At 41.6% G+C, this 25328-nt stretch overlaps 1 protein-coding gene across 1 annotated transcript in view; it reads right to left on the minus strand.

The window, feature by feature from the left end:
* The window catches only part of LOC111234869 (membrane-associated guanylate kinase, WW and PDZ domain-containing protein 3-like), a 115694-nt gene that overhangs the window by 25104 nt on the left and 65262 nt on the right, over positions 1 to 25328 (minus strand). The window contains exons 2-4 of the mRNA XM_022763065.1: positions 20620 to 20736; positions 13240 to 13359; positions 2431 to 2637 (exon numbers count right to left, since the gene is read on the minus strand). Of these exons, the coding sequence (XP_022618786.1) occupies positions 2431 to 2637; positions 13240 to 13359; positions 20620 to 20736 (444 nt within the window). The remainder of the gene's footprint in view (positions 1 to 2430; positions 2638 to 13239; positions 13360 to 20619; positions 20737 to 25328) is intronic.

The following is a 25328-nucleotide window of genomic DNA, read 5'->3' on the forward strand; positions in this document are numbered from 1 at the left end:
CCTGCCTGCCTGCCTGCCTGCCGCTCGAGCTGCTCTTCCTCTGTACACTGGGTGGACGGTTGCATCCACAGGAGAGGGAGGGGGAGAGAGAGAGAGAGAGAGAGAGGGGGAGAGAGAGAGAGAGAGAGAGAGAGAGAGAGAGAGAGAGAGAGAGAGAGAGAGTGCCAGAGAGTACACAGAGAGAGGACGGAAGAGCAGCAATTGCCATAGGATTTGCATGTCAGCAGCGATGTACTGGGAACTGCCTCCCAGGCAAGGGCAGAGCTGACCAACGCTTCAGCCCAGCCACGAGCACCACATCGCAACTCTATTAGTATCACACAGGCTGCTTACATGTGTGTGTGTGTGTGTGTGTGTGTTTGCCTCATCTTGATGCGTGTGTGTGTGTGCCTTACTGTGTGAGGCTCTTATCTGCAGGTTTTCATCTGGCTGTGTATGACCTAGCTTCATCACGGCATTGAATGCTCAGACTGTTTGGCAGGGGTAAGTGAATGGTAAGGATGCAAAGTGACAGCTGTTGACTGGAGGAAGTCAAGAGCTTTTTTGTGCTGAAATCGGGGGGGGGGGGCTCTTTTTCATGATGGAACCATGGAAGGTTTTCTCCACTTATAAAGTCAGGATAAATGACACACATACAGACAGTTGCTCTAGGCTATAGTCACTTTCAGCCACTGAAGAGAAATAAACCGGGGGCTGTTGCACATGCGGGCATGTAGTCTGTACAAACTGACGAGAATGCTGGGAGCAACACAAAAGGAAAATGGCTGTTCACAGTAATGCATGACCATTATTAAACAACCTTCCAAGCATGGTCATACGGTATGTTTTCCGTCACTCCTTTTGTTGTTAGTTCTCACCACTTCAGCAATCCAACCCATCCACACACCAACAAAAGGTAGAATAAACTGCGTTTACAATGAGACAACTCATAGACTAAGGAATTAGGAGTGACATCAGTCTACAGTGCGTGGGTTTTCTTGGCCGGGCTCCACACTGCCATCATTACAGCCCAAGGCTACAGAGATGATGTGTCGCTGACAATTTTTCACTCTTTTACTCTTTGGATGTGAGATGAGCAACTCATTCTACATGCTCGCTGATCTTTAATCTTTTTTTTTCTGACTAATTTTTGAGCCTCACATTGTAAAGATGTTTTCAGAAGTGGTTCATACAATGAATACAAACTGTTGTATGTAATGGTAATTGAATAAGACTATACTACATTATATGTTCCAGATGGTGGCGAGGTGTTGAAGGCCGGTGCCTTCAGTTGATTGAATATGTGACAGAGTATGTGATAGTGACAGCGATAATACGGTGATGATAAAGATATTTTTATTTTCCTCTAACTGAGAAAAAGTCATCACAGGCCAAACCAAGAAAAAAAAAAAAACTGGTGTCAGTTAAGACACTTTCTTTAATTTCCTGCATGAATGCTGAATATTAATGTATTTGTCTTTTAAACTGTGGTAATTGTGCTGCATGTCTTTACATGATATTTGGCTAATTCTCCTCAGGATTCACAAAAATACACAAAATAACAAAATTGGTCGTGTCATGCAATATGCATTGGATCATAGCTGTTTTTTCCAGCATTGGGACTTCTTGTGAAGAGCAATCTAGATTGGCAGTGCCATACTGCACCAGGCCAGTGTTCTGAGGCTGGTTAGGGGCCTGTCATTGAAGCCATATTAGAGGACAGGCCAGCTGAGGGAGGCTTCACCAGCTGGAGCTGCAGAGAGCCAGAAGCTGCCACTTTGTTCAGTTGGCTAATTTAAATATGGGTGAACGGTGACTGAATTATAAAATAATTTCATATGCATTGTTATTGTGTAAAATATTGGTGCATAATTCTACCGTTTTATTTTGTAGTGTTTCATAATTATGCCGCAGTTAAAGGTTTTCTAACTGCTTTCACAGCGAGGACAATAGTTCACCATTAAGCTGAAACAGGTTCTGATTTTGTGTGCGCTGTGAGCCGTGTGAGGACGTCCTCATGGGGGGAATCAAACAAGGACAAGGTCGATCCCTCTAAACCGAGGCAGTGCTTCAATTGATCTCTGACAGACTTTGGCTCCTTCTTGACTTTGCCGCGCTGTGATTTAGTCGGAGTCCTTCTGTATAATGTGTCTGATTTAGTGCTGACCTTGCATGCAGAACAGCTAATCCTGAGAATGTTTGTTTAGAGAAAACAATGAACAGGAGGAAAGAAAAACATAAAGTCTTGCTATTTTGCATTTTGATATAATGAACTGCTAGACAAATAAATAAATGAAGCAAAAAAAAAAAAAAAAAAAAAAAAAAAAAAAAAAAAGTCCTGGGGTTTAAATGAGAAAAAAAAGCAGCATGGAGCGAAGCTGCATTACAACTAGCCTAAATAAATGAAACAAAAGTCAGCCGTGTGTGTGTGTGTGTGTGTGTGTCTCTCACCAGCCAGGCCGTTGACCATAGGAGGCCTCTCTTCTTCCTCTTCCTCCTCTGGTGCGGCGCTGTCCTTTCTATCCATCTTACTGACGGAGGTTGTGCGTTTTCTCTGCACCTCCGTGTCAAATTCCTCATCAAACAGAACCTGGTCCACCAGGTCCGGCTGCACGGGGCTGGGCTCTGCGGGGGGCTTCGGGGTCCCATAGTAGTTGCCTGGAAAGAATAGAGGGAGACAGAGATGACAAAAATATACTTGTAACATGTGGAGGCTTTCTTTGACTAAACTCATTACATAACCCTATCTTTACACACCTGGCCATAAATAACTCTTACACTCAACCCCAACCCTGCATCTGTTTCTAACCTTAAAAATAGAGCGAGAAATTGTAGAACAACCTTGTTTTGAAGATTTTTCTACCTTTGTGAGAAGATTCGGTCTTCATGGGTATAGGAATACCACGATGCACGCGCACACGCGCACACACACACACACACACACACACACACACACACACACACACACACACACGTAGCGACAAAGATGAAATACTTTAGGAAAGAATTACAGGTCTCTTTATGGCTTTGTGCAGCAAAGAATGGATCAAGAAAAGACCATATCACCTCATCTCTCATCTGTTACTGTTGTTTAAATGTCTTTAAAGACACAGGGGAGTCTGGCTGTTAGCTGCAAATCATATCCAGCAGAGCCTCACTGGTTGGAACAAAATGAGGCAAAAAGATGTTGCTGTCATAAGTCTTGGGTTTTGGAATAGTCTCTACGACAAGGGGAAATGTATTTTTTTTTTCCTCTGATTTTTTCAATGCAATTCTGTCTTTGCTAATTTCCACTGAGTGTTGCTATTGCGTCACTACTGACGCACACTGCTGGACTGAGGAAGGCATGCCTACAGTATCATAGGCACATGGAGAAGGTCCTGTTGTCTCCCCACACCCAAACCTGTTGATAACAAGGCACGCCAACCATCTAACAAGGGCTTATTATGTGAAAACAAACATATAATCCCACTCTGGCTTCCCATCTACGAAAAAGCCGACTACAAGACAGAAAATCGTTTCTAATTTACTTGTTTTTTTTCATTATTTGTGTTTTTATGTACTCTTTTCACTGCATTCTTATATATGTTCTTATTTTAATATGATCTCTGATTCACTAATACAGCGGTCCCGGCCCTCAGACCAAAGCCAAAAAGCCTTGACCATTGTTCGGTCATATTTACTGCTTCACTCCACGAGGTACTGTGGCTACAGCATTTATACCAAGTTACGTTCTCAAGCTCTTGATTGTCCCTTTAAGTCTATTAGCTTGCCTTTGCTGTCATGTTGGTGCCTAAGGCAGCAAACAGTCTTACTCCACAGAGCGAGCCTTTCCTCAACTATATAAGAGATGGGTGACCCACTTTACCACTCACTACCTCCTCTTTCTCTCTATGCAGGAGAATAAGGAATCGCAGGAAGGATCAAAACATAAAAGCACAAGAGGTGAGGAAAGCAGTTGGGAAAGGTATGGTACAAATATTGATTCACTGGTTGTTTCTCTGTCCCTGGGAAAAAATCCACAGTCCTCCAGTGTTAGTGTGGGACTGTGGCGTGGTTAAGACTGAGCTGCGTCTGAGTAGCTGAAAATTGTACTGTAAAAGTTAAACGGCACATCAGGGAGTGGACAGATAGTGTGACAAATGAATCTACTGGGAGGGTGAGAGAGAAACGAGAATAGGAACAAAGGAGGAAGGACCGGCGGCAGCAGAGAGTGAGGGGAAAAAAAGGACAGAAATTTAATGACAATGGAATTAAGGTTCTACACAGATTTAAATTTCTCTGATTTAAATAAATATTTCCAAAAGCCTATTGTTTGCAATATTGAAAGAAAGAGAAGATACATATTAATTGGACTCACATGTAAAGTTAGGATGACAGCAAAGTGGAAATAACCTTCACAACTTGTCAAGACTTTATAGCTGCGCAGTTTTTTTTCCTATGAGATTTAATTATGATGTGCTGAATAAACAGTTAACACATCTACTAAACAGCACAATTTATCGGAGTGTCATGTTAAACCCATACATCATAACTGGTGAAGGTAATTATATTAATCCGTGTTCTAATTTAATACGTATTAATATCAGTACCTTATTGAAAACCATTAAATCCTTTACTAGGTTTGTAATTAACAGGAAGCTTACTGACACAATGCAAATTGAGGGAGTTAAATTAGAAGCGGTAATTTGCTCGGTGCACTCTTCAGCTCCTGGAGCTCACACAAAACGCACACGTAGCCTCTGTTAAGTGCACATTAGCAGGGAGCTGGAAGACAGTGGCCACAATAAGGAAGTGCACTGAGATGGATAGTGTTGTAATTATACTGTACTAATGAGCCACAATATGAGGAGCAGTCTTGGAGGAGGATTTATAACATCATACGGCAGAGATGCAAAAACCACACAACCTGAAGAAGAAAAAAAAAAAAAAAAAAAAGGAAAAAGAACTCAAACAACTAGAGGCTTGGTGGTTTTAACTTTACCTGAACAATAAAGTGAGATGTCTCTTTGAGGATTCAGGACTTTTGGTTCATTAAATGAGCTGTTTGCTTGAATCTCATGTGGCTAATCATTTAGTTTTACTTTGTTATCTCAACAAAATGCAATTTAATCTAGCATTTATACTCTGTGACTGCGAGGCACAGTGCTCCCTCGGCGTCTGCTAACAGTTCTATTATTTTACTTAGTGCAATGTGTAATCATATTGTAACACAGTAGTTGCTAATTATCCACTGTTCCATTAAATAGAATTAGAATTTTTAATAGAGTCCCCTATTAATATTCGAGTGTGACAAACAAGTCCTCGTCTTTCTTTTGAAGTGACAACTGTATATACCATGTTTTATCATATCAAAGATTTCAACAAGCTGCACAAATGGGAATTAGATTTAATTACTGAAAGCAGCTGGGACATGGGCAGCAACAATGGGCTCGATCAAACAGGTGAACATTTGTGATTCTAATGGATAATTAATAAATAAATAAGTGAATGGACAACTAAAGAATATGACATTGACACAGATGCTGAATTTGTTGTCTGGTAGGAAATGTGTTGATTCATTAGCCCGTCTGAGAGAAAAGTAATGCCTCATTTGATAAAGTACTGAGCGTGTCAGAAACTGTAGGGGTCAAGATTGCAATGATTAATCAATTAATCCGTTAGTTAATGGGGAAAAAATTGATAATTGATTGGTCATTTTCAAGCAAAAAATTATCATTTGGGTTCTGGACAATTGGTTTGACAAATATGACAAATTTATTACCCTATTTTTGACATTTTATAGACCAAACCATTAGCTGATTAATCGAGATAATATTCACCGGATCAACTGATATTGAAAGGTGAAGCTCTAATCATGTGATACCGAGTTACTATATGAGTAAGTTAGTAGTAGTAAGTTAGGATATTTAAAAATGAGATAACTTCTGCTGTGATTTGAAAATTGACTTAACTTGATGTGGGCAAGAAAAAGTCAAACTTAACAGAACAAGTATTCCATGGTGGACTCTGATCTCTGCTTTGGATCATCGTCCTGTTGTAGGAGCCAGCCTCTTTTTCAGTTTCAGTTTTTTGACTGACTGCAGGACATTTGCTGATATTTAATGAAATCTATTCTTCCCTCTGCTCAAACTTTTTTCACATGCCACAATTACTATTTTTTATTATTTAAGTTTTTGAATTAGGCTCATTTTTAATGTCTGTTTACTACAGGGATTGTATTCACTTTTGTCCACTTTAAAAAAAAAAACTACAAAAACTAACAAAAACATTGCATACTTTTGGCTCCATAGTCCAAAAACTCTTTCCACTGAATAAAAAACTACAGTCTGAGCAAACTTTATTGGCAAGTTTGCCCAGTTAATCTTCCAAATTCAATATCGTTATAGCTGTCTAATAGCAATTGTATTATCCATCTAGTGGATAACATTGTGGCTGCTGCTCTGCTTCCCCTAACAACTGATGCTATGATCTTTTCCCAAGACTGATCTAACCTGCCCATGGTCCTGATGTACACAGTATTTATGCCTCATAAATGTCCTGTGTGTAATTACCGGGAGAAAGACCTTTCATATTGGGATGCCAAGACAAATACTGAATAAAACCAGCCCTGATTTGAACAAAATGTCTGGTCACTCTTTGGCCACTCCAAACTTCTCCCGTAATTACTGCCTTAGATTAATGGGCTGTTCATTATTGGAAAAAAAGGACGTGGGGAAAAAAAAAAGCTTGGGAGCCACCATGCTAATGGCTCCCCATGATCGTGTGTGTGTGTGTGTGTGAGTGTGTGTGTGTGTGTGTGTGTGTGTGTGTGTGTGTGACAAAAATAGACACCTGCTGATATTGGCACTGAACCAACAAATCAACAAGCTGTGCTGCTCTATTTTAAATGTAACAACAACAACAACAACATGGAGCCAAAATCATAGTAAGAATTAAACTAAGATCTAGCAAGCTGTTCCCTAATGATGGATAAAATTTTCTGACCTTCGGATTCTACAATATGCTGGGGTCCACCGACTCGCGAAATGAGCATTTCAACAATTCTACAGTATACAACACACAAGTATGCAAAACATAGACTGACTAGAAGGATAAAAACTGACAATGAGATTAAAGGTCTCATATTTTACACTTTTCCTGTGTTTTATTTGAAGTGTTGATATCCATAAGAAATAATTTTTGTTTTAAGCACCAAAAACCATCAATGTAGTTTTACATCTCCTCTCTCAGGCTTCTCTCTGGAGCTCAAGTAACAACAGGTTGGTGAGCCAATTATTGGCTGACTGGTTTCTGAGTTATTTAGAAATATAGCAGATTTAAGGTAAACACTCAGAAAAACCAAGATTGGATGGTGGGTCCAGGTGGCCTGGGCATGGGGCATGGGTGAGAGTGGTGACTGCTTTGTTGTGACATCACAAAGTTACAGAAGTCCTGACGGCTCGTTTTTAAGCTCAGTTTCTAAATATGGGCTATGTGCATTTTTTCTGTGAACGTGCATTTATACTTTCACAGTATTAATATTGAACCTAGACTTGCTTTATAATAATAAAAAAAAAATAAAATAAAGCCATGGAATCTTACTTTGTACAATATGGGACCTTTAATACAGTATACGTCTCAGTTGCTATATTCAACGTATTTAGAGGCCAGATTAGTCTTAAACTCAGAAAAGGACAGAGGATAAAAATATTACAGCTCACCACACTGTAAAATTCAACATTTCTGGTCATCAGAGGCTTATGTAATTTAAATCTTTTGTCACGCGGTGGCAAAACGACAAGTACCAGTCGTGTTAAAGGTAAAAGCAGCAGAAACAGTGTGCACAGAGGGCGGATAATTTCAGCACAGTGTTATTACATTTTGCAGCTTTCTGAAAGTGGTGGGTGGGCAGTGTAAAGCAAAGCCATTTTCATTTTAACAGCCTGGGCCAACATTCGCTTGGCACTGTCAGTGAACTACACAGCCATTCGCTCATGTTACACATGCATGGCTGTGTTTGCTGCGAGTAAGAAGTAGTTTCATGTCAGAGGCAAGGTTTTTTTTTTTTTAATTTGCCCAGAGAGACTTCAAGTTTAAGTATGTACTATGAGGGCTATGTGTGTTTATGGGTGAGAAAGGATGTGTGTGTGTGTGTGTGTGTGTGTGTGTGAATGTCACGCCATCTGTTTTAGTCAGCAGCTGCCAGCATGTCTCATCTCCAACTCGTGAGAATCTGAATAAAATGTGAGTGCAACTGTGACCAGAGTTACATCTGCAGTGAGACACAACCTCTCTAAATCTCACTATATCCTTCATAAAACTCTCATTATAAGCCGTGATGGAAATTCTAGAGAGCAAAGATTCATGCAGTCATGGCTATTAAGCAATGTGAAATGCAACCAAATGGTTTTGTGGCAATGTTTTCAAACACAAATGGAAATAGGAGACGTCCCTTATGTTGTCCAAATTTGGGGGAAAACCCCCCTCGAGGGTTTTTAACTCCGGCTCAGCCCCCACAATCTCCGTTCTAGAGCCCTCACCCCTCCCATCCCACGTTTATTCCTCTGCTTCTTTGAACCTGCCAACCACAGTCACAGAACCTCATTAATCATTGAGGATGGGCTTCCACTCTTGGGCAGTGCCCAGTCTGCCCAGGCCTCATCCATGAAGTGCCAGTGCCACAGGCGGGTGAAGCCCATCTTGTGCTCCAGTCTTGGCACTGAGCTCAGGCGCTGCTTGGCATGGATGCCCACACTTCACAAGCCAACCTCGTCCACCCTGCATTCCTCTACTCCCTGTGCTTGTATGTGTGTGTGTGTGTGTGTGTGTGTGTGTGTGTGTGTGTGTGTGTGTGTGTGTGTGGTGCAGAGCTCCACTATCTCCACTGCTTGATGACCTGCCTCTCATAAATAAACTTCCTCTCCAGTTTATGTTCAACATCTCTGTCCGTTTAGTGACACCCTTTATAAATTACACACCCTTCCTATCTTCTTATTGAGCCGCTCTCATCCATCCTAATCCCTCTTACTTTATCCATCCATCTATTGTTCTTCCACTTTTGGTTTCAGCTTTTCTCGCTCTCATTTGGACCTGCGCAAAAACAAACACTAATCCAACTCCTGTATTATCAGAAGTGCAGTCCTAAAAGCTGAGGTACTTCTTAATCTTCCGGGCCTTTCTGTTGCCAGTTCCTAGGAGTGGGCAGCTGTTGCTTGCACAGCACCTTTACACCCTCTCTCCTCTGTGACTTCTGGCCTGGTGCCCTGTTTCTATCTAATCCAGAGCTATGCTGCTTTGCCTTCACAAAGCCTATGATACCAAAAAAATGGTTATAAAATGGTTGTAGGCAATGTGGTCCAGTAAAACAAGGGGGAGGGAAAATGGTTATTTCTTTTCCAATAAAGATGGTCAAGGGGAATAAATTTTGCGTGGCACAATTCCCCTGTCAAATTGGTCCCTGGCAGTCCACAACTACAGACGGTAACTGTCAGAGGCAATGAAAGTACCTCACTGCTGTCTGGTCTATGAATCATGTCAGTTTTTTCTTTGTTCTGGCCTTTCATGCTTCAATCACATTGTGCCAATCTGTAGTGTTTCATATTCCCACTGCATACTTACAGCAGGCCATTGTACGGTGTCCCTGAGAGCTCAATGCATTGCAAATTAAGTAAACTCACAGGAATAAAGAAATAATCTCAAATCAAAAAGAAATACTCACAACACAAGCACATACAGAAAGGCGCTGCAAGTAGCCCAGATGACAAAGGAAGTGTTTCCAGGGGACACAAAAAAAGTGATGAACCCGGCTGAGACACACTTTTTATTCAAGACTTTTAACTTCGAAAGTCACAAAACACTGAACAAGTGTGTACCAGCCGGGTTCATCAATTTTTTGTACCCCCTGGAAACACTTGCACTGTCGTCTGTGCTACTTGCAGCACATTTCAACCAGCTGTACAAATAGAAAATTTGTGAGTATTTGCACCACCGTACCGTACCGAAACCTCCAACATGTCATCAAGGTTAAGCTTCCCATGCCAGGCTTGTATGCAGGCATGAATGGAGCCGTGCATCTATCCAGCCTATTGGACGTCCACAACTAACCCAGACAAATCTGATCTATACTGACCTTGAATTAGACAGCTAGAAAAGAAAGCTTGTGGTACAGCGTAACGAGATTCTCTGACATATGGAATACAGACTACATAAATCTTCAGCATAAATTGGGGAGCAATAAGAAATCAAAGTTAACACAATACTGCATGTCTGATGGAATTTTTGTATCATCTACCACATTGGGTCTTCTGTTGCTGACTTTTGTTTCCAACACCTGCTTCTCTTGCATTTCACTTGTCCATTTCAGCTCCCTGTCTCCGCCATGAATGATTCATACTACTGGTTTTTTCTGCAACCCTCCACAGTGAGGGGTAGAAAATTGGATATGCCCTAATTCACATACATGCGCACACTCTCACACGCAAGCAAATCTAATTCTTGAGAGTTCCAGCACACAGCCAAGGTAACAAATATTACTCACACCCTGACACTTTCATCTTTCTGTAAAACAAAAACCGGCAAAGCAATCTTTTGTGCTGTTTAAACTTCCTCATCCACTCTGCCAGTGGTTGAGTCAACTTTGTAGCCATAAGACCTGCTTGGAATGCAGACAGCAAAACTGTTGAGAGTTGAAAATGCAATGGATTAATGCCGAGGAGTGATCTCATGGACACACAAAATCTTCCCTCTTTTATGCTTGGTTAAGTAGTTTCATAATACTGGCCTTCTGAAATTACTTTCTATTATTGGTGAGCGATATGACAACCAATCTGCGAAACGCTCATTGTCTCAGATATTGGCTCCAGTGCAGCAGTGGGAGAGAGTGTCACCCCTGGTTACAGATTAACCGTGGCTACATCAATCCCCTGTTGTTCACAGGTCTGGAAGATTAGTCACAGTGGTGAACGTGGCTGCCCAGGTCGATGTCTCCATTCAACGAGTCGCATATACAGTAAGGCCTCGTTCAGACGAAGCCAGGCATGTCACAAGAGGGGGGAAAAGAGAGATGAATAATGACACACTGCAATGAAAAAGTAGACAGGGAAGGAGTGTGGTTTTCCCTGAGCCTGTGACTCTCAAAGTTCAGTTTAGTTCAGAACTTGTCCCACAAGACGGAAATTGCGGCCAGGCAGCATGGAAACTATAAAAACACAATAAAACAATTGGGGGTATAAAAAAAATGTGGGAATACTGTACCGATAACACAATAAAATAAAGAGTCTATGTGATATGAAGCTGTAACACCAACTACTACAACCATATTTCATTGCTTCCTTACCCCACCACAATGCTTGGACTTGCATCCCTCCATTAAAATGCATGTTAGTACAAGATTAGAAACTGCCTTTCTGTGTGAATGGACCCTTGAGGCTAATTTTACGATCTGCAGTCTAAAGGCTGCTGCAATCAGTGACAAACTCACCATGGGGCAATCACTCATTAAATATCTCTCTCCTCTTTTCCTGCATTCAGATGTGTGTGTGTGTGTGTGTGTGTGTGTGTGTGTGTGTGTGTGTGTGTGTGTGTGTGTGTGTGTGTGTGTGTGTGCGTGTGTCTATCTGCCTGTAGATCTGTGTTTGTGTGTTTATCTGCGGAGACTCACAGGTCGAAAGTCTGCGCATTAATAATTAACTTTCGGAGGGTTTCTGAACCCGCGCCTTTAATACACACACAGTTGTGTCACAGTGAGCAGGTAAGGGGCAGAGCAGATCCATTATTCATCTCGGTGACTGGTTCACAGGCTCGGGGGTTTCAGGACCAGTCTCCCAGGGCTGGATGTGGGACAGAGGGCAGAGGAGAGAGAGCTCTTACTTAGCCAACACGTTTCCGAGGAAGTTCTGTTCTTTTTTGGGAACAAAATCCCCCCTTGGGGATAAATTATCTTCAGTTCTTTCACATTTACGGTGACAGTTTGATGACATGGGCAATGTGTTGACTTCACCTGATGACCTCATGGTGCACAGCTCAGCAAAATCACAAGAGAACTAACACTAAGGGCATCATGGGGGATTCACCCTAGGTTGAGGCCATGTCCCCAGGGAGGACTGCAACGATGTACTGTACTGATAACTTCATATTATGTTTTTTTTGGCTGCTCTTCATTCTTAGGAAAATAGTTTTACCACTTATGGACTTCCTGATTCATCTTTATAATATCTATCTTGTCTCTAAGAGTGCTGTCAGCTGAACTGACTGCTGGTGTGGTCCAAAACAAACAGAAAGTTGAATGTGGTGTGGCATGTTTGTGGACAGCAAAACAGACCAACCACAGGATTTCATGACGTAGTGCGTGTGGTTTTAGCACCAATTCAAAGGCTGAAATAATGTTAAACCTATCTGAGATCTGTATAAAGAGCGTATACAGCCTGTCATTTGGTAACCATGGTAACATGTATGTGCATCACCATGCGAGTGCGAGGGTTTTACTGATGAATCAGAAGGTGAAAAGGACTTTAAAAAAAATAGTGGTGTGTTTATGTCTTAATCTGTGTATTTTGGCAGCTCTTCATTAAAAGGTAAGAGGAAAATAGTGATCAAAAAGTAACTGTCCTCCCATATTACTGTGGCAAGACGATTTTTTTTTTGTCCCGTTTCTTCCTATTCTTCAGTATTCATAACATCAAGGTCAAGGTCAAGTTGCAGTCTCGACTAAAAACGCTCATAATGCTCATTTATGTCTTGGTGAGACATAAATATAAACACATAAAAGACAGGTGCTGCATGATTTGATTTCCACTTGTGGGTCCATGTAGTGGTGACGATGATGATGCAGGATGACATCAACACTGTCCGGTAAATAAGTTAGCTGTAAGTCTTGATGACTTCATGTTTACGGCTCTTGGTTCATTGGCAAAAGCCAATGTTTCATTTTTTTTTTCCTTGTTCAAGACCACATGAACTGAAATCCAGATGTGTGAGCCACCTAAAATCCCATCACTAACACTAACTGAAAAAAACAAAGAAATCACAACATGAAGAACTGGGATTCACCAAAATAGATTACATCATATTATAGATATAATTATCAAAGAAACAGTAAGAAAAAATCTGGCTAAGCACATCCAGCCCTAAGTGCAATATGGGGAAAGTTATTCCAGCTAGATATTTACATGACATATTTTCAGACAGTAATTCACACCAACTCCAACTTTTTTTTTTTTTTAATGGTCTCTACACTCCCATTTACAGTGTTGTGTACAATGTGTTGAGTTTGTGACATACCATCATAGGTGCCACTCTCCAGCAGCAGTCCACTTTCTTCCAGCTCGCGGAACTCCCCCACACTGATGAAATTGTAGTCCACACCAGGAACTTCCCCCTCTCTGGGCTGCCGAGTGGTACCTGCCAACAATGACACAGTTTAAGACGGAGGGAACATCCAGACAAGTGGAACATGCTATTCGCTGATAGTGGGGGGGATTTGTAAGTGACACTGTTTCCAACATGCCCACAGAGATGTGATTCAAGTCCAAATACGGCACTCAGGGGAGAATCTGTATCTACATCATGAATAGTCAACAGAGCTGAGACCACAATGCTGCGAATTCATTATTCAAATATGAAACCGAGAAAAAAAATATCCTGCTCGCAGCAGCACAGCTGTCAGAATACAGAGGAAGTGTAACTGATGATAATGATAATGAACAGGATTTTAATTGCACACTCAGTGTACAACCACACCACTTTTATTCCTTAAGGACGCAATTAAACACAATATCAGTGCAATAAACAAAGTAAAAGGAATTGGAAAAGAGGTTAGGTGTGCACTAAGTATGAATGGATGAAATCTAACTTCACTGTTGACCTTCTGCACATTTGTTTAATAACACTTTTTACATCTGCCAAGTTATTCCCCCTCAGAATCTCACACACAGCTTTGTTTCCATGGCAATATAATGGGCTATAACTATTAAAGATAAATGTATAGTGGTGACTTGTTTGCATAATGCTGCTTAACTAAAGATACCGTCTATGCCTTTTCTTGGACATTTGCAAGAAAAACAAAACAATGAATTTGTGCACTCCTAGAATTAACTTTTGCCCCCAGAGCAACATCAGCGTCAAAGTCCTTTCCAATAATATTACAGATCACAGCCTAAACACTTGTTTCCAGTATTGGGAAAGATTTGTTCAGGTTCATAAAAACAGCCTAAACTCTCCAAGGTCGTGGGAGTAAAAATCAGTGACGTGTTTTACAGCGTATTGTCTCCTTCATGCCAGTGGTTTTGGTCAAGGCCGATCACTCTGTGTCTGATGATGATCTCAAAGGAGCAGTTGCAAAACAAGCTAAAGGGTTCCAACTTCTTTATTTTCCCCTCTTTTCTACTGTGGCCCTGAGACCTCAACGCACTGCAACCTAAGAAAACACATGCAAATTGACAAAACACAGGTAAATTCAGAAAACATGCAAATACTGCAAATACTCACAACACAAGCAAATACAGAGACATGTTGCAAGTAGCACAAATGACAATGGAAATGTTTCTAGGGGAAACAAAAAATTGATGAACCAGGTTGGGACACCCTTCTTGTTCAATGCTTTGTGACTTTTGAAGTTAAGGCACTGAACAGCACTGACGTGCTCCCAGTCGGGTTCACCGCTTTTTTTGTGTCCCCTGTGAACACGTCCATTTTCGTTTGTGCTCGTTTCTGTATTTTGTTGTGTTGTGCGTATTTGCAGCGCATGTGTTGTCAAATTGAGGAAGACATTTATTAAATTTGCTTGTGTCTTCTTTTTTCTTTTTTTCTTTTAACTTCTTATAACTTCTTTTCCACCCTAAAACTCGCAGCTGTTCCAAGAGTCGCAGCTTTACACTGCATTTCTAGTTCTTGCAAAGTTACAGCCATTAAATAATAATCTGCCATAACTGCTGCAACTAGTTAAAAAAAGTGTCATGTTTTGCCTTGTTGATGCTCTCATCTGCGAGACATTAAAAACAGATTGTTATGAAAATGATTTCACGTTCCCCAACACGTCGACTCTGCTTAGCGTCATCTTAGATGTAATCAGAGCTTGTACAGTACCTCAGCTGAACTGCTCTGCGATCTGGTTGTGCTGCAGGCGCAGGGGTAGATTTCAAACTCAGAGTTTAATAGGGAACCCATCCCCATTCTTCATTTTCTTTCTGTGTAAACATCCACCCCGAATGCAGGACGAGCCATCACATATGAAAACAGCTTAGTCCATTGCAAAGGCCATTTTTTATTCTGTCAAATGGAGCAATCAGGAGATCGGTGAAGACACAAAGGGGGGAAATATGAGCTTGTTCTTGGAAAAAGTACCAGGGAAATGTGGTTATTTGGCCTTTAATAGTTAATTCCAGTACCTCACGTGAGGATTTTCTCAGACAAAGCTTGATCAGTTTTCCCACCTTGACAGTTTTAATTCTCATCACACCATCATGTGCCTTTGTAAATGTTATTTCATCATCTCATGTCTCAAGTGTTGCTGTAAAATGCAAGAGGTGACAGACAAAGAGGTCACAGCTTAAAGGAAAGGAGGAAACAAAGACTGTTGATCTGTCCTGATGTGTCACAAAGCAAAGCATCTCTTCAGTCTCCACACCTGGACAGCTGTGAGGGGGGTGGGGGTTTACACCGCAGCTATGGATGGACAGTGGCGACAGAGACTGCTAAGACTGTTGAAATTAGAAATCGAATTGTTATCAGAGAAGGAGTGCTGGGATAAGGAGCTTTGAAGAAAAGACGAGGAAATTTGCTGCCAATTCTCACTGGAGAAAGAACACACTGTCTTTGTGTGTGGTTCCTCACAAGCTTGTCTTTGAAGAGATGAAACAACCACATGAAAACGATATAAGACAAAAGCTTCACAACAAAGAAAACGAAAAACAAACAGTACCAGTAGCTACCAGGTCTATGGAGTGTTTTGTGGCTTCACAACAAAATCTAGCGCTCTGGTGGTAGGTGTTAGCTATAATGTGCCTTTCCCTCCTAGCAGGTTGAGCACCCACTCATTGGATCACCGGAAACCAAGAGACGAACATATACCAACAAAGCTCCCAGATACTGACTGCAGCCGAACAATTTAAAAGAAAATAGAAAAAGAGGGAAAAACAATTGTAAAATTATACTGACAGATACCAAATCTGATAGCTCCAACTTTAAATTTCTAGAACAAGAGGTAGTGTGAGCCTGATGAATACACAATAAATCAGAGCACTGCCTTGAAGGGAAGCAACAACATTGACCTTCACTATCACTAGCTGTAGTAAACACAAGTCAAAGTCAAGTCTACTATAAAACTCTCAACGATGGGAACACGTTTATGAAGATGGGGTGACGTTACCACATCTAATGCACGTACTGAGCAAGAAAAATACTTTGACACCCGTCTGTCTGAACGCCGTGTCCCCTTCCCTGTTTCATCTTAATTTCATCAGTGTCTTACAAATGCCCACGCCCTCACCCTCGCTGACTGACAGTTCCCTCAATGCCTCACATTCAGGCAAACCATAGACACTAGCTACAGCAAGCATCATCAGGAACCCCACAGAGGGGTTTTAGGAACAACAGCGGTGCACTGCGTGTTGTCCTCATGGAAGGTTTAAAGGGGTTTATAGTTGTCATTGCAAAATGTGCCAATATGAGGGGCCATCAGGGGCACCTTTTTTCTCCTTGGGGGCACCAAGCATTTTTCCTGGTTTGCCTCTTCCGATGGTGCGACTGCTGACTTGTTAAGTCTGGGAGTCCTCCCTGCCCCCTAGTAAATTGGTCCCTGTGTCTCACACTGTAAAGTCTGTGACTGCAAATATCTTGTTCTCGTTTCTTTTGATCCCAACTGTAATTGCACCCTGCCAGATCACAGTGGCTTTACCCACTGATCACAACTATATTTACATACAGTTGACCACCGCTCCTTTGACAGACTTTGGCAGAGTCTGTTACCTCAGATCTGTTCTGTGTCAGTGGGCTCACCTTGTTTTGGAATACTAATAAATTCACACCTCCTCAGCAAACTTTAAACTAAGGACTTGAGTTATTTTCTTCAACAATATCAGATTGAACAATGTTGTTTGGTGCATAATTATGGCTACTACCTCACTTTCTGTTACAATATATAGCTGGAGATTTCTGTGGTGACGCACAGGTATGATCAGCGTATCAGTGTGCTGATGCATGTTATCATCTTGTTAATATTATTTACATTGGTCAATAACTAAACCAGCTGATTTGCTTAGTCAGTCTGGAAGCTGATTACCTAACATGATTTTACCCGACGATGCAATATATAATTTTAGTAATAATGTCATTTTCAATTATGAGTTTGTTCCACAATAATAATCCCCTTTCCTGAAAAATAGGACTGATGTTGTTTATAATGGATTCATTAAATCTCATACAGATGAATGAAATGTGTATTTATTTTGAAGAAAAACATGTTGTATTAATATATTATATATTAGAAAAACACAAATGATGATCATGACTGTCATGACAGTAACATGACTGAGCAGCTGATTCTGCACTGTGCTAGTTTAGAAGACTGCTGAAGACAAAAGTCTCTCATTTTCTTCCACCTCTGACAGTCCTTTCCACCATATGTGATATTGTAAAACTGGTCCGATGTTATTCTAAACATGTCAACCCATTCCTATTTATGGTGTAAACAGGAAGTTCAAAGACAAAACAATGGAATCCAAGTACTTCCTGTATAAGGTCAGTATCACAGTCATCCAAAAAATATGAGTAATTTGAATCATGACAGTATGGCAAATGCTGCATTGCTACTATTTCAATACTGCAGGATCTTACTCGTGCATTAATCCTAAATGAGAATAAACGCTCAAAGAATGATACTTGTGCTTATTTCTTCTGCAACATGGAGAGATTACAGTACATCACAATGCACATGAAGGGGCATGATGTTTGTGGCCATGTGACAATAGGAAATAAAAATTGCTGGGATTTACTATGTTTGACCTTGTAACGGCTCTCTGGTCTGTATTTATGAAATGTATAAGGCACTGTGGATAAATGCAGTCTTTATATGAAATACATAAAACAAAATTTCATCTGATGTTGTAGGCCGTTTTCCCAATTTACTTTTAAGTTCTTATTTGTCTGTCAATGCAAAGCTGCAGTCTGTCTTTTGTCTCAGTGGCTTAAAAACTTAAAAGGAGCCATCTTCAATCTTCTCAAAAAAGAGATTGAAAACCTGGGGCATTTTTTCTTTTACATTTCCACTATATTTCCTCATTTTTTTATCTTGCAATGAGACTCATGGAGCTGATTGCTGTGCCGTGACGGATATTAATGCCCGGGGAAGGAGAAAGGTAGTTGGCAGCGAGGTTGAAGAAGGAGGCGGGTGGGGTGGGGTGGGGTGGTGGTGGTTGGGATTTAGCCAAGCTTCAAGGATTTCGTGGTGCCCCGGACCCCTGGCACTGTCTTGAGCTCCTGTCATCTTTTTGTGGGCAGCGGGAGTGACACTTAATGAAGCCTCGCTGTGTGTGTGTGCGCGCGCATGGTGGAAGTAGGAAGTCATGCTTCTCTCACTGAGATGCCACTCGGGCTGCTGTAATGAGCACGGGCGTCATGCTGTAGCGGCTATTTAGGCTCCTCGCAGGGTCACTGCTACTCAGTGTGCTGTGATAAGCCACTGGCACGGGTTTGCATGAGCAGAGTGGACAGGGGACATATGCTGAGCTACTGAAGCCAGACTGCAATGTCTCGCATGGGATATGCATGGCACCAGATTTCATATTCTTCCATGATGACTTGCTTTACTGCACTCAAATGTGAAGAACTTGGTAACATGATGTGCACTGTTATGCTTTAAAGGTCCCATATTTTATGGTGTTTTGTTGAAGTGTTGATCCATAAGGAGATATATTTGTGGTTTTAAGCACCAAAAACCATCTCAATGTAGTTTGTACATCTCCTCTCTCAGGCTTCTCTCTGGAGCTCTAGCAACAATAGGTTGGTGAGCCAATCAGAAGAGAATCTCTGAGCCCCCCTCTGATTGGCTGACTGTTTTCTGAGTGATTGAATCAAAGTATAGCAGATTTCAGGTAAGCAATTAGAGAAAAAAAATCCTACAAGGTTGGACAGTGGGTCCAGGTGGGCTGGGCTTTGGGCTTGGGGCATGGCTGAGAGCAGTGACTGCTTTGTTGTGACATCATAAAGTTACAGAAGTCCCGAGGCTCATTTTAAGGCTCAGTTTCTGAATACAGGCTGTGTGCATTTCTATGTGGACTGAGTGCTTTGATACTTTCACAGTATAAATATAGAACCTAGACCTACCTAATTATATTATATATAATTAAGTAGGTCTAGGTTCTTACTTAATTACTTAATTAGTACTGCTTAATTATATTATATATAATTAAGTTATATATATTAAAATATTACTTATATTATAATTAAAAATGACATGGAAATCTCACTTTACACAACATGGGACCTTTAACAACTGCAATCATCTTTGGGATAATGGGCGGAAATTGAGCACAATAACTGATATGTTACTGGTTTTAACTCTTAATACATACTCTTTAATGTAACTAAACAGCTATGGATAAATGAGGCCTCATGTAGTGTTTTATAGTTTGAACCCTTTTAGACATTTCAATAACAGAAGATGGACAGTTTCTTTCAGCAAGGTGAGAAACTATGAAGTCCTGATCTCCAGTGAATCATTACTGCTTTATTTACATTAAATTTCCAACTTTAAAATATGTCTTTAAAAAGACTTTCCCTCCATGTAAAATGTCAGAAACAAGAGCTTCCAAAGTACTGACTGAGATTTAGATTAAAAACGATGTCTTGGGCAGTGGTAAATGGAAAGAAGAAAAAAACCTCAGCTGTGCAGCCCAGAGAATTGCAGCTGCTCTTTCATTTACGCCTGTTGGCCTTGATGTTCATTTTAAAATCATTGGGGTATAAAAACAAAATTGTTTTGTCCTGGTTATTTATTCTTCTACTTTAAAAGAAACTGTGGAGACAATTTATAAAGAAAAAAAAAAGTCAGGTGTAGAAAGTAAAAAGAGAATAAAAACACACCTTTAATTGTACAATAACGGAGGTCTGACTAATCAGACACTGAAAAATAAATGTCTCTTCCTAATTCAATACTTCATATATTCAGTCTCAAAACTTATTTCCGTTAAATTAAACATAAAACCCGAGAAACTGTGTAATTCCCCTCAATTCCAATACAGTTTCTTTCGTACAAGCCCTGGAGTCTTAAAGCATATTTTACTCATGGTAGATAATGTTAGCCTTCCATATCAAAGTCTGCTCAGGTTTTCCTAGTACATCACAGAGATACATTAAGCATAAGAATGGGTGCTTTTACTAATTATGTTGAGATTATGAAGTGAATAGCAAAGTGTACATTAATCAGAAATACACATTATCTGGTGAACTGAGGAGCAAAGGAGGGAATTGAGAGGAAAATAAGTTAAAGGGGGATTTTTTAAAAAAAAAAGGAAGGCTTAGGAAATGCCGGCAAGTAGCATGGTGCAAGTAATTCTGCAGATGAGAACAGACCGGGCTCCATCTGGAGGGGTCAGAGGACAGCGAGCAGAGCCCAGACAGAAAGAGAGGAGACTGAGGTGCCAAAGGCTGTGGACGTTTACTCACAGGGAATGGTGCGCAGGTACAGGTTGTCCCTGATCACCTGCTGGAGCTTGTGGTCCAGGGAGCCCTTCTGAAACTGCAGACTGAGGTAGTGACGCAAATCAGTATTCAACACCTTACCTAGAGGAAAGGAGAGAGAAATCTGGGTCAGTCCAACAATTAAACCACGTAGGAAGGCATCTTCATGGCGCTCACTTACAAAACGCCCACTCTGACGTTCCAATTCTGAGACAATTAAAAGACATTCTCAAATTTAAATTCATAAACAACCTACGCCACACTCGACTGACCGACAACAAGCCCCAAATCAAAAGACTGTTTGTTTGCACAGCAATTGCTTGTACCTGTGAAAGCTAGGTGCTAAGTGGCAAAAGACGGGATATTGAAGCTGTCAGATTTAATGAAACATTAATTTGGCTCCTTCATTAAAATCCAGATGTACGCATGACAAAGAGGAACACAAAATTAGGACAGTTGCTTCTCGGGGGAACAACAGCAGTTCAGGCGAACTCTGAGGAAAGTGTAGGGGCTAGACTGTCATCTTAAAGAGGAGGGAAATTTACTATTCTCCTTGGAGCGACAGAATGACAGAGGAAAGAGATAAAGAGAGGAGGAAGAAACAGAGAGAACTCCCTTGTGTTTTCTTTAGTAGCACTCTTCCTCTGTGTGAACTCCAGCTGTGAGCGTCTCGGGAAGGGACACGCTGGATGAGCTTCGAATATGACGCCAGTTACACTTAAGGCATCAGTGACCAGAGCTTCCTCCTCAGAGCTGCTCAGCAGGAGGTACACAATTAACGTTATAGAGTCAGAGATATTGAGCACAGAGGTCCACTATCTACATAAAACATCACATTGGACTATGTCTGAAAGCTCAGCACAGTCTCGACTCGACAGAGACTAAAAATGTGGTATTGTTTGCCGTCAACATCTGCCACCGTGTTCAAAATCCCGTCCCCGCTTCTCCAGATTAGAAAAAATGTTGACATATCAAAAAATCAAGCAGAAGCCAGGCTGTGAGTAATGTCAAACTCCAGTTGAGATCTGTGTTAAGCTACTGCGAGGAACATCAGTCAGTAAGATAATACACCTCTCCCAGCGGGACACCTACAGAGACTGTAAATATATGATTTTTTTTCCCCCATCGTGAGACTAATTTTGCAAGCTGTTGGCTAATCTGCTGATGAATATTTGATCATACCAAACAGTTTAGAGCCTGTGTGCCAGGCGCTTCTAATTTCTGATCAACTGCACACTAAAAAAGTCACTGTGGAGCTGCTTTGATTTCCGTATGAAATATTTTTTCAACTCCGTTCGAATCTGTTCACCAATGTAAACACTCTCACACACACAAAAGATTCCCTCTTTCAAACGAGCGGCAAGGTTCAAACTAGTTGAAATTGGCAGACAAAAAGTGAATAAGAAATAATCGTACTGCATAGTAACAAAGAGAAACATTCTGACGGTTAAAGTAATGAAAAATTAGTAAAGTGAAAAAGTGTGGAGCATCCTACGCATCCCACGCTCTACAAGAGTTCTATGCCGAAACTTGAACACTTTCTTTTTTCTTTCTTTTTTTTTTTTTGTCATGACACCCATTTTCAGCAGGAAGTATTGAATGATAAACTTGGCTGCTTGGCAATGAAAAGCTATTGCCTACCTAATTCAAAAATATTGTAAATTAAATGAGGTTCTCTTATTCAGCCCCTGGGGGGATAAAACATCTACCGCTGGGACTGTAGATCAGCGGCGTTATGTCGGCGGGTTAAGGGGGTTGATTCTTCCCTCCTTAACATCCATCAAAAAGTGGTGGTGAAAAGAGTTCTGATTAAGGCAATTGGAGTTTCTTGCTTACTGGGTGTTCAACGCTTCTCAATACTTTGTGCTTTTGCTCTGCAGGCGCACACATGAGCTAATAATTCAAGTGATTTTGGAATTTCTGCATTGCTCTGCATTTGCCTGCCGCTTTACTTTTTGTCGAAACAGTCCAGTAACTGCAGCATGGCAGAGGTACAAGTGAGGGGCCGGGGCCAAGAGAAGCATAGCTCTGCATTATGTAACTTTTTACTGGCACAATGAATGTGAGGAATTTATGTCAAGGGATACAAAAGCTGGTTCTGGCGACGCATCACAACTTGAAAGCCACAAGCCTGCGGTCCACGTTCCCAGAAGCCGTGAGACATTTCTTTTTTCTTTCAGCACACACACACACACACACCCACACACACACACACACACACACACACACAAACAATATACATCCTGTTCCTTCCCACCATTTCAGGATTGTTCCCATGTTGAAAGGGACGGGAGTGATTCTGCTACTATACTTCATGCTTGGGAATGCCACCCTGGATCCCATTTTTCACACACTGCCTTAAAAGATCAGCTGGTTTCAGTATGGACAATGAGGGGTACTAATTGTTACCACAGGATTCCCAGGATTCCTGCAGGGAAGGGTAGATACTCCACTGGGTCAACAAAATCAATCTCTCTCTCTCTCTGTCACACACACACACACACACACACATGCACACACACACACAAACACAAACACATGCAAATCACCTCCCCTGCCCATAGCAAACTCCCACTCAAGTGCTTCCAACAGGGTAGCCTTTGTGGCCCGCCTGTCAGGTTGCGTTAGCGTGCTACATCATATCTCCAGAGACGGAGAGCAAAAGAGAGAAAAGGAGGGAGCGGCAACTCTCAGCTTCCCGCTAGGATACAAGGCAGCACATCACTGGCCTGCCAGGCTGGTAGTACGAGGCATGTGGGACACAATGGAAGCCTTTGTGCCTTGTCATCTGGCTATTAGACACTCTCTCATACAGGGGGGGAGTTAATGGGGAGGGGGTGATGGGGGGGGGGCGCTACAGTTCAAGGATGGAGAATCATTAAAAACAGAGGGAGCGAAGGGAAGGCAGTGCGTTGGGATTGGGGTGGAGGGCAGGGGGTGGAGGGGGTGTTGGTGGTGGTGGTGGTGGGGTGTTTGCAGAATGGAGTAATGATGATGCATGGGAACGCACGTCGAAACTAACACCGCCTCTCTCCGCCTGCCCTTTCATCATTATTCTATCGCTCCATCTCTGACTGTGCCACCCGACTCTTTGCCTCCCGCGCTGTGGAGATTCATCAGCCCTGGCAGATCCCCACAGGGCTACTCACACCTATGTTGTTTGAGATCACTGTCTGAATAGCTATCTACCTTCCCTGCAACACCCCCCCCCCCCCCCCCTTTTTTTTTCTTTATTCCACTGCTCGCCACTTAACCTTTTGTTTTCTCTCATATCACAAGCCTCTGCTTTCAAGTGATGTGTGCAGCAACCTGTCACTGACTCCGCTGCAGCCCTTATCTGCCCGTCTTCTGCCTCTAAGATCAGTGTAGATAAAGGCAAATAAAAACCAAACCCTCGCTCTGTCTAAATCTGCTATTAGTTTTCAGTCTCACACATATGGAGGAGGAGAGGCCTTACTTAGATCAATAATGAAAGACCTTCAGAATAAAAAAAAAAAAAAAAACATACTGTATGGCTGTAACAAAACCCCCACTTTCTTTCTATCTCACGCTCTATCACACACACACATACACAGAAATGAAAGCAAAGCACATGCTACTGCCCATCATCCTTTCCCCATTCCCCTTGGACACTTACATTTTGGTATTTGCCATGGGAAACTAACCATCTGTCATTTTTCAGTCACTGATGTCAAAAACTATTGAAGTGCTTTGCAGGAACTCTTTCATTGAGAACCAAGTTGCTTGTGCGCCAGAAGACCAGACAAGAGCTTCAGTTCTGCTACTGCTATAAAATAGGCTCAGCAGCATGGAGCACCATTTTTGACCCAACTTTTCTGCTGAGAGGTATATGATGAAAGTCTACAAAGCCTTTAAAATGTCCAGTTATTTGGCTTATATGTGAGCTTTGGATTTTTGTTTGGCCAAACTGCAGCAAAATTGGATAGAAATAAGTCAAAATGGTGTACGTTACTACAATGAGGGGGGCATCGATACATGTACAGGATTTCATGGAAATCCATCCAATAGTTAATGAGGCATTTCACTCAAACAGAGAAATGAGAACCTAAAGGTAGCACTAGGGAAAATTCAGGGAATCACCACAGCTAGTCGGCTTCATCTTCTGGAGACCATGAATATCTGTCAGGTTTCCATCCAATAGTCGCAGAATTTGTACATACATATCTATATATATATATATATATATATATATTTATACTTTATTCCGACAGTACACTGAGAGATAGACAGGAAATTCAGGGAGAGAGAGAGGCGACAGCATGCAGCAAAGGGCCGCGGTTAGGATTAGGCCTTAATGGTACCCGCTCTACCAGGTGAGCCAGTGATGCGCCCCCCCCCCCCCCCCCCTCCCCCCCCCCCCCCCCCCCCCCGGTTGCAGAGTTTTAAGTTGTGACCAAAGTGGTAGAAAGACTGACCGACTGACCGTCCAACATTGCCATCTATAGATCCAAGCCCCTAATCATGCTGATGAACTGCAATTTTGATGAAATTAACAAAATGTAATCCGTCAATGAGAAAAACATTGAAATGCAGAAACACTAAATACTGAATCAGTACTGCGTGAATTTGGCAAAGCAACCATTCCGCCAAAAGCAAAAAAGACCGGCCTTTCCCTAAATCCCCGCAGCTCAGCTCATTTCTTGACACATCAGCATGTCCTCACTTCACCAGGG

This window comes from Seriola dumerili, unplaced genomic scaffold (assembly GCF_002260705.1).
Source record: "Seriola dumerili isolate Sdu_G_001 unplaced genomic scaffold, Sdu_1.0 BDQW01000468.1, whole genome shotgun sequence".
NCBI classification, from domain to species: Eukaryota; Metazoa; Chordata; class Actinopteri; order Carangiformes; family Carangidae; genus Seriola; species Seriola dumerili.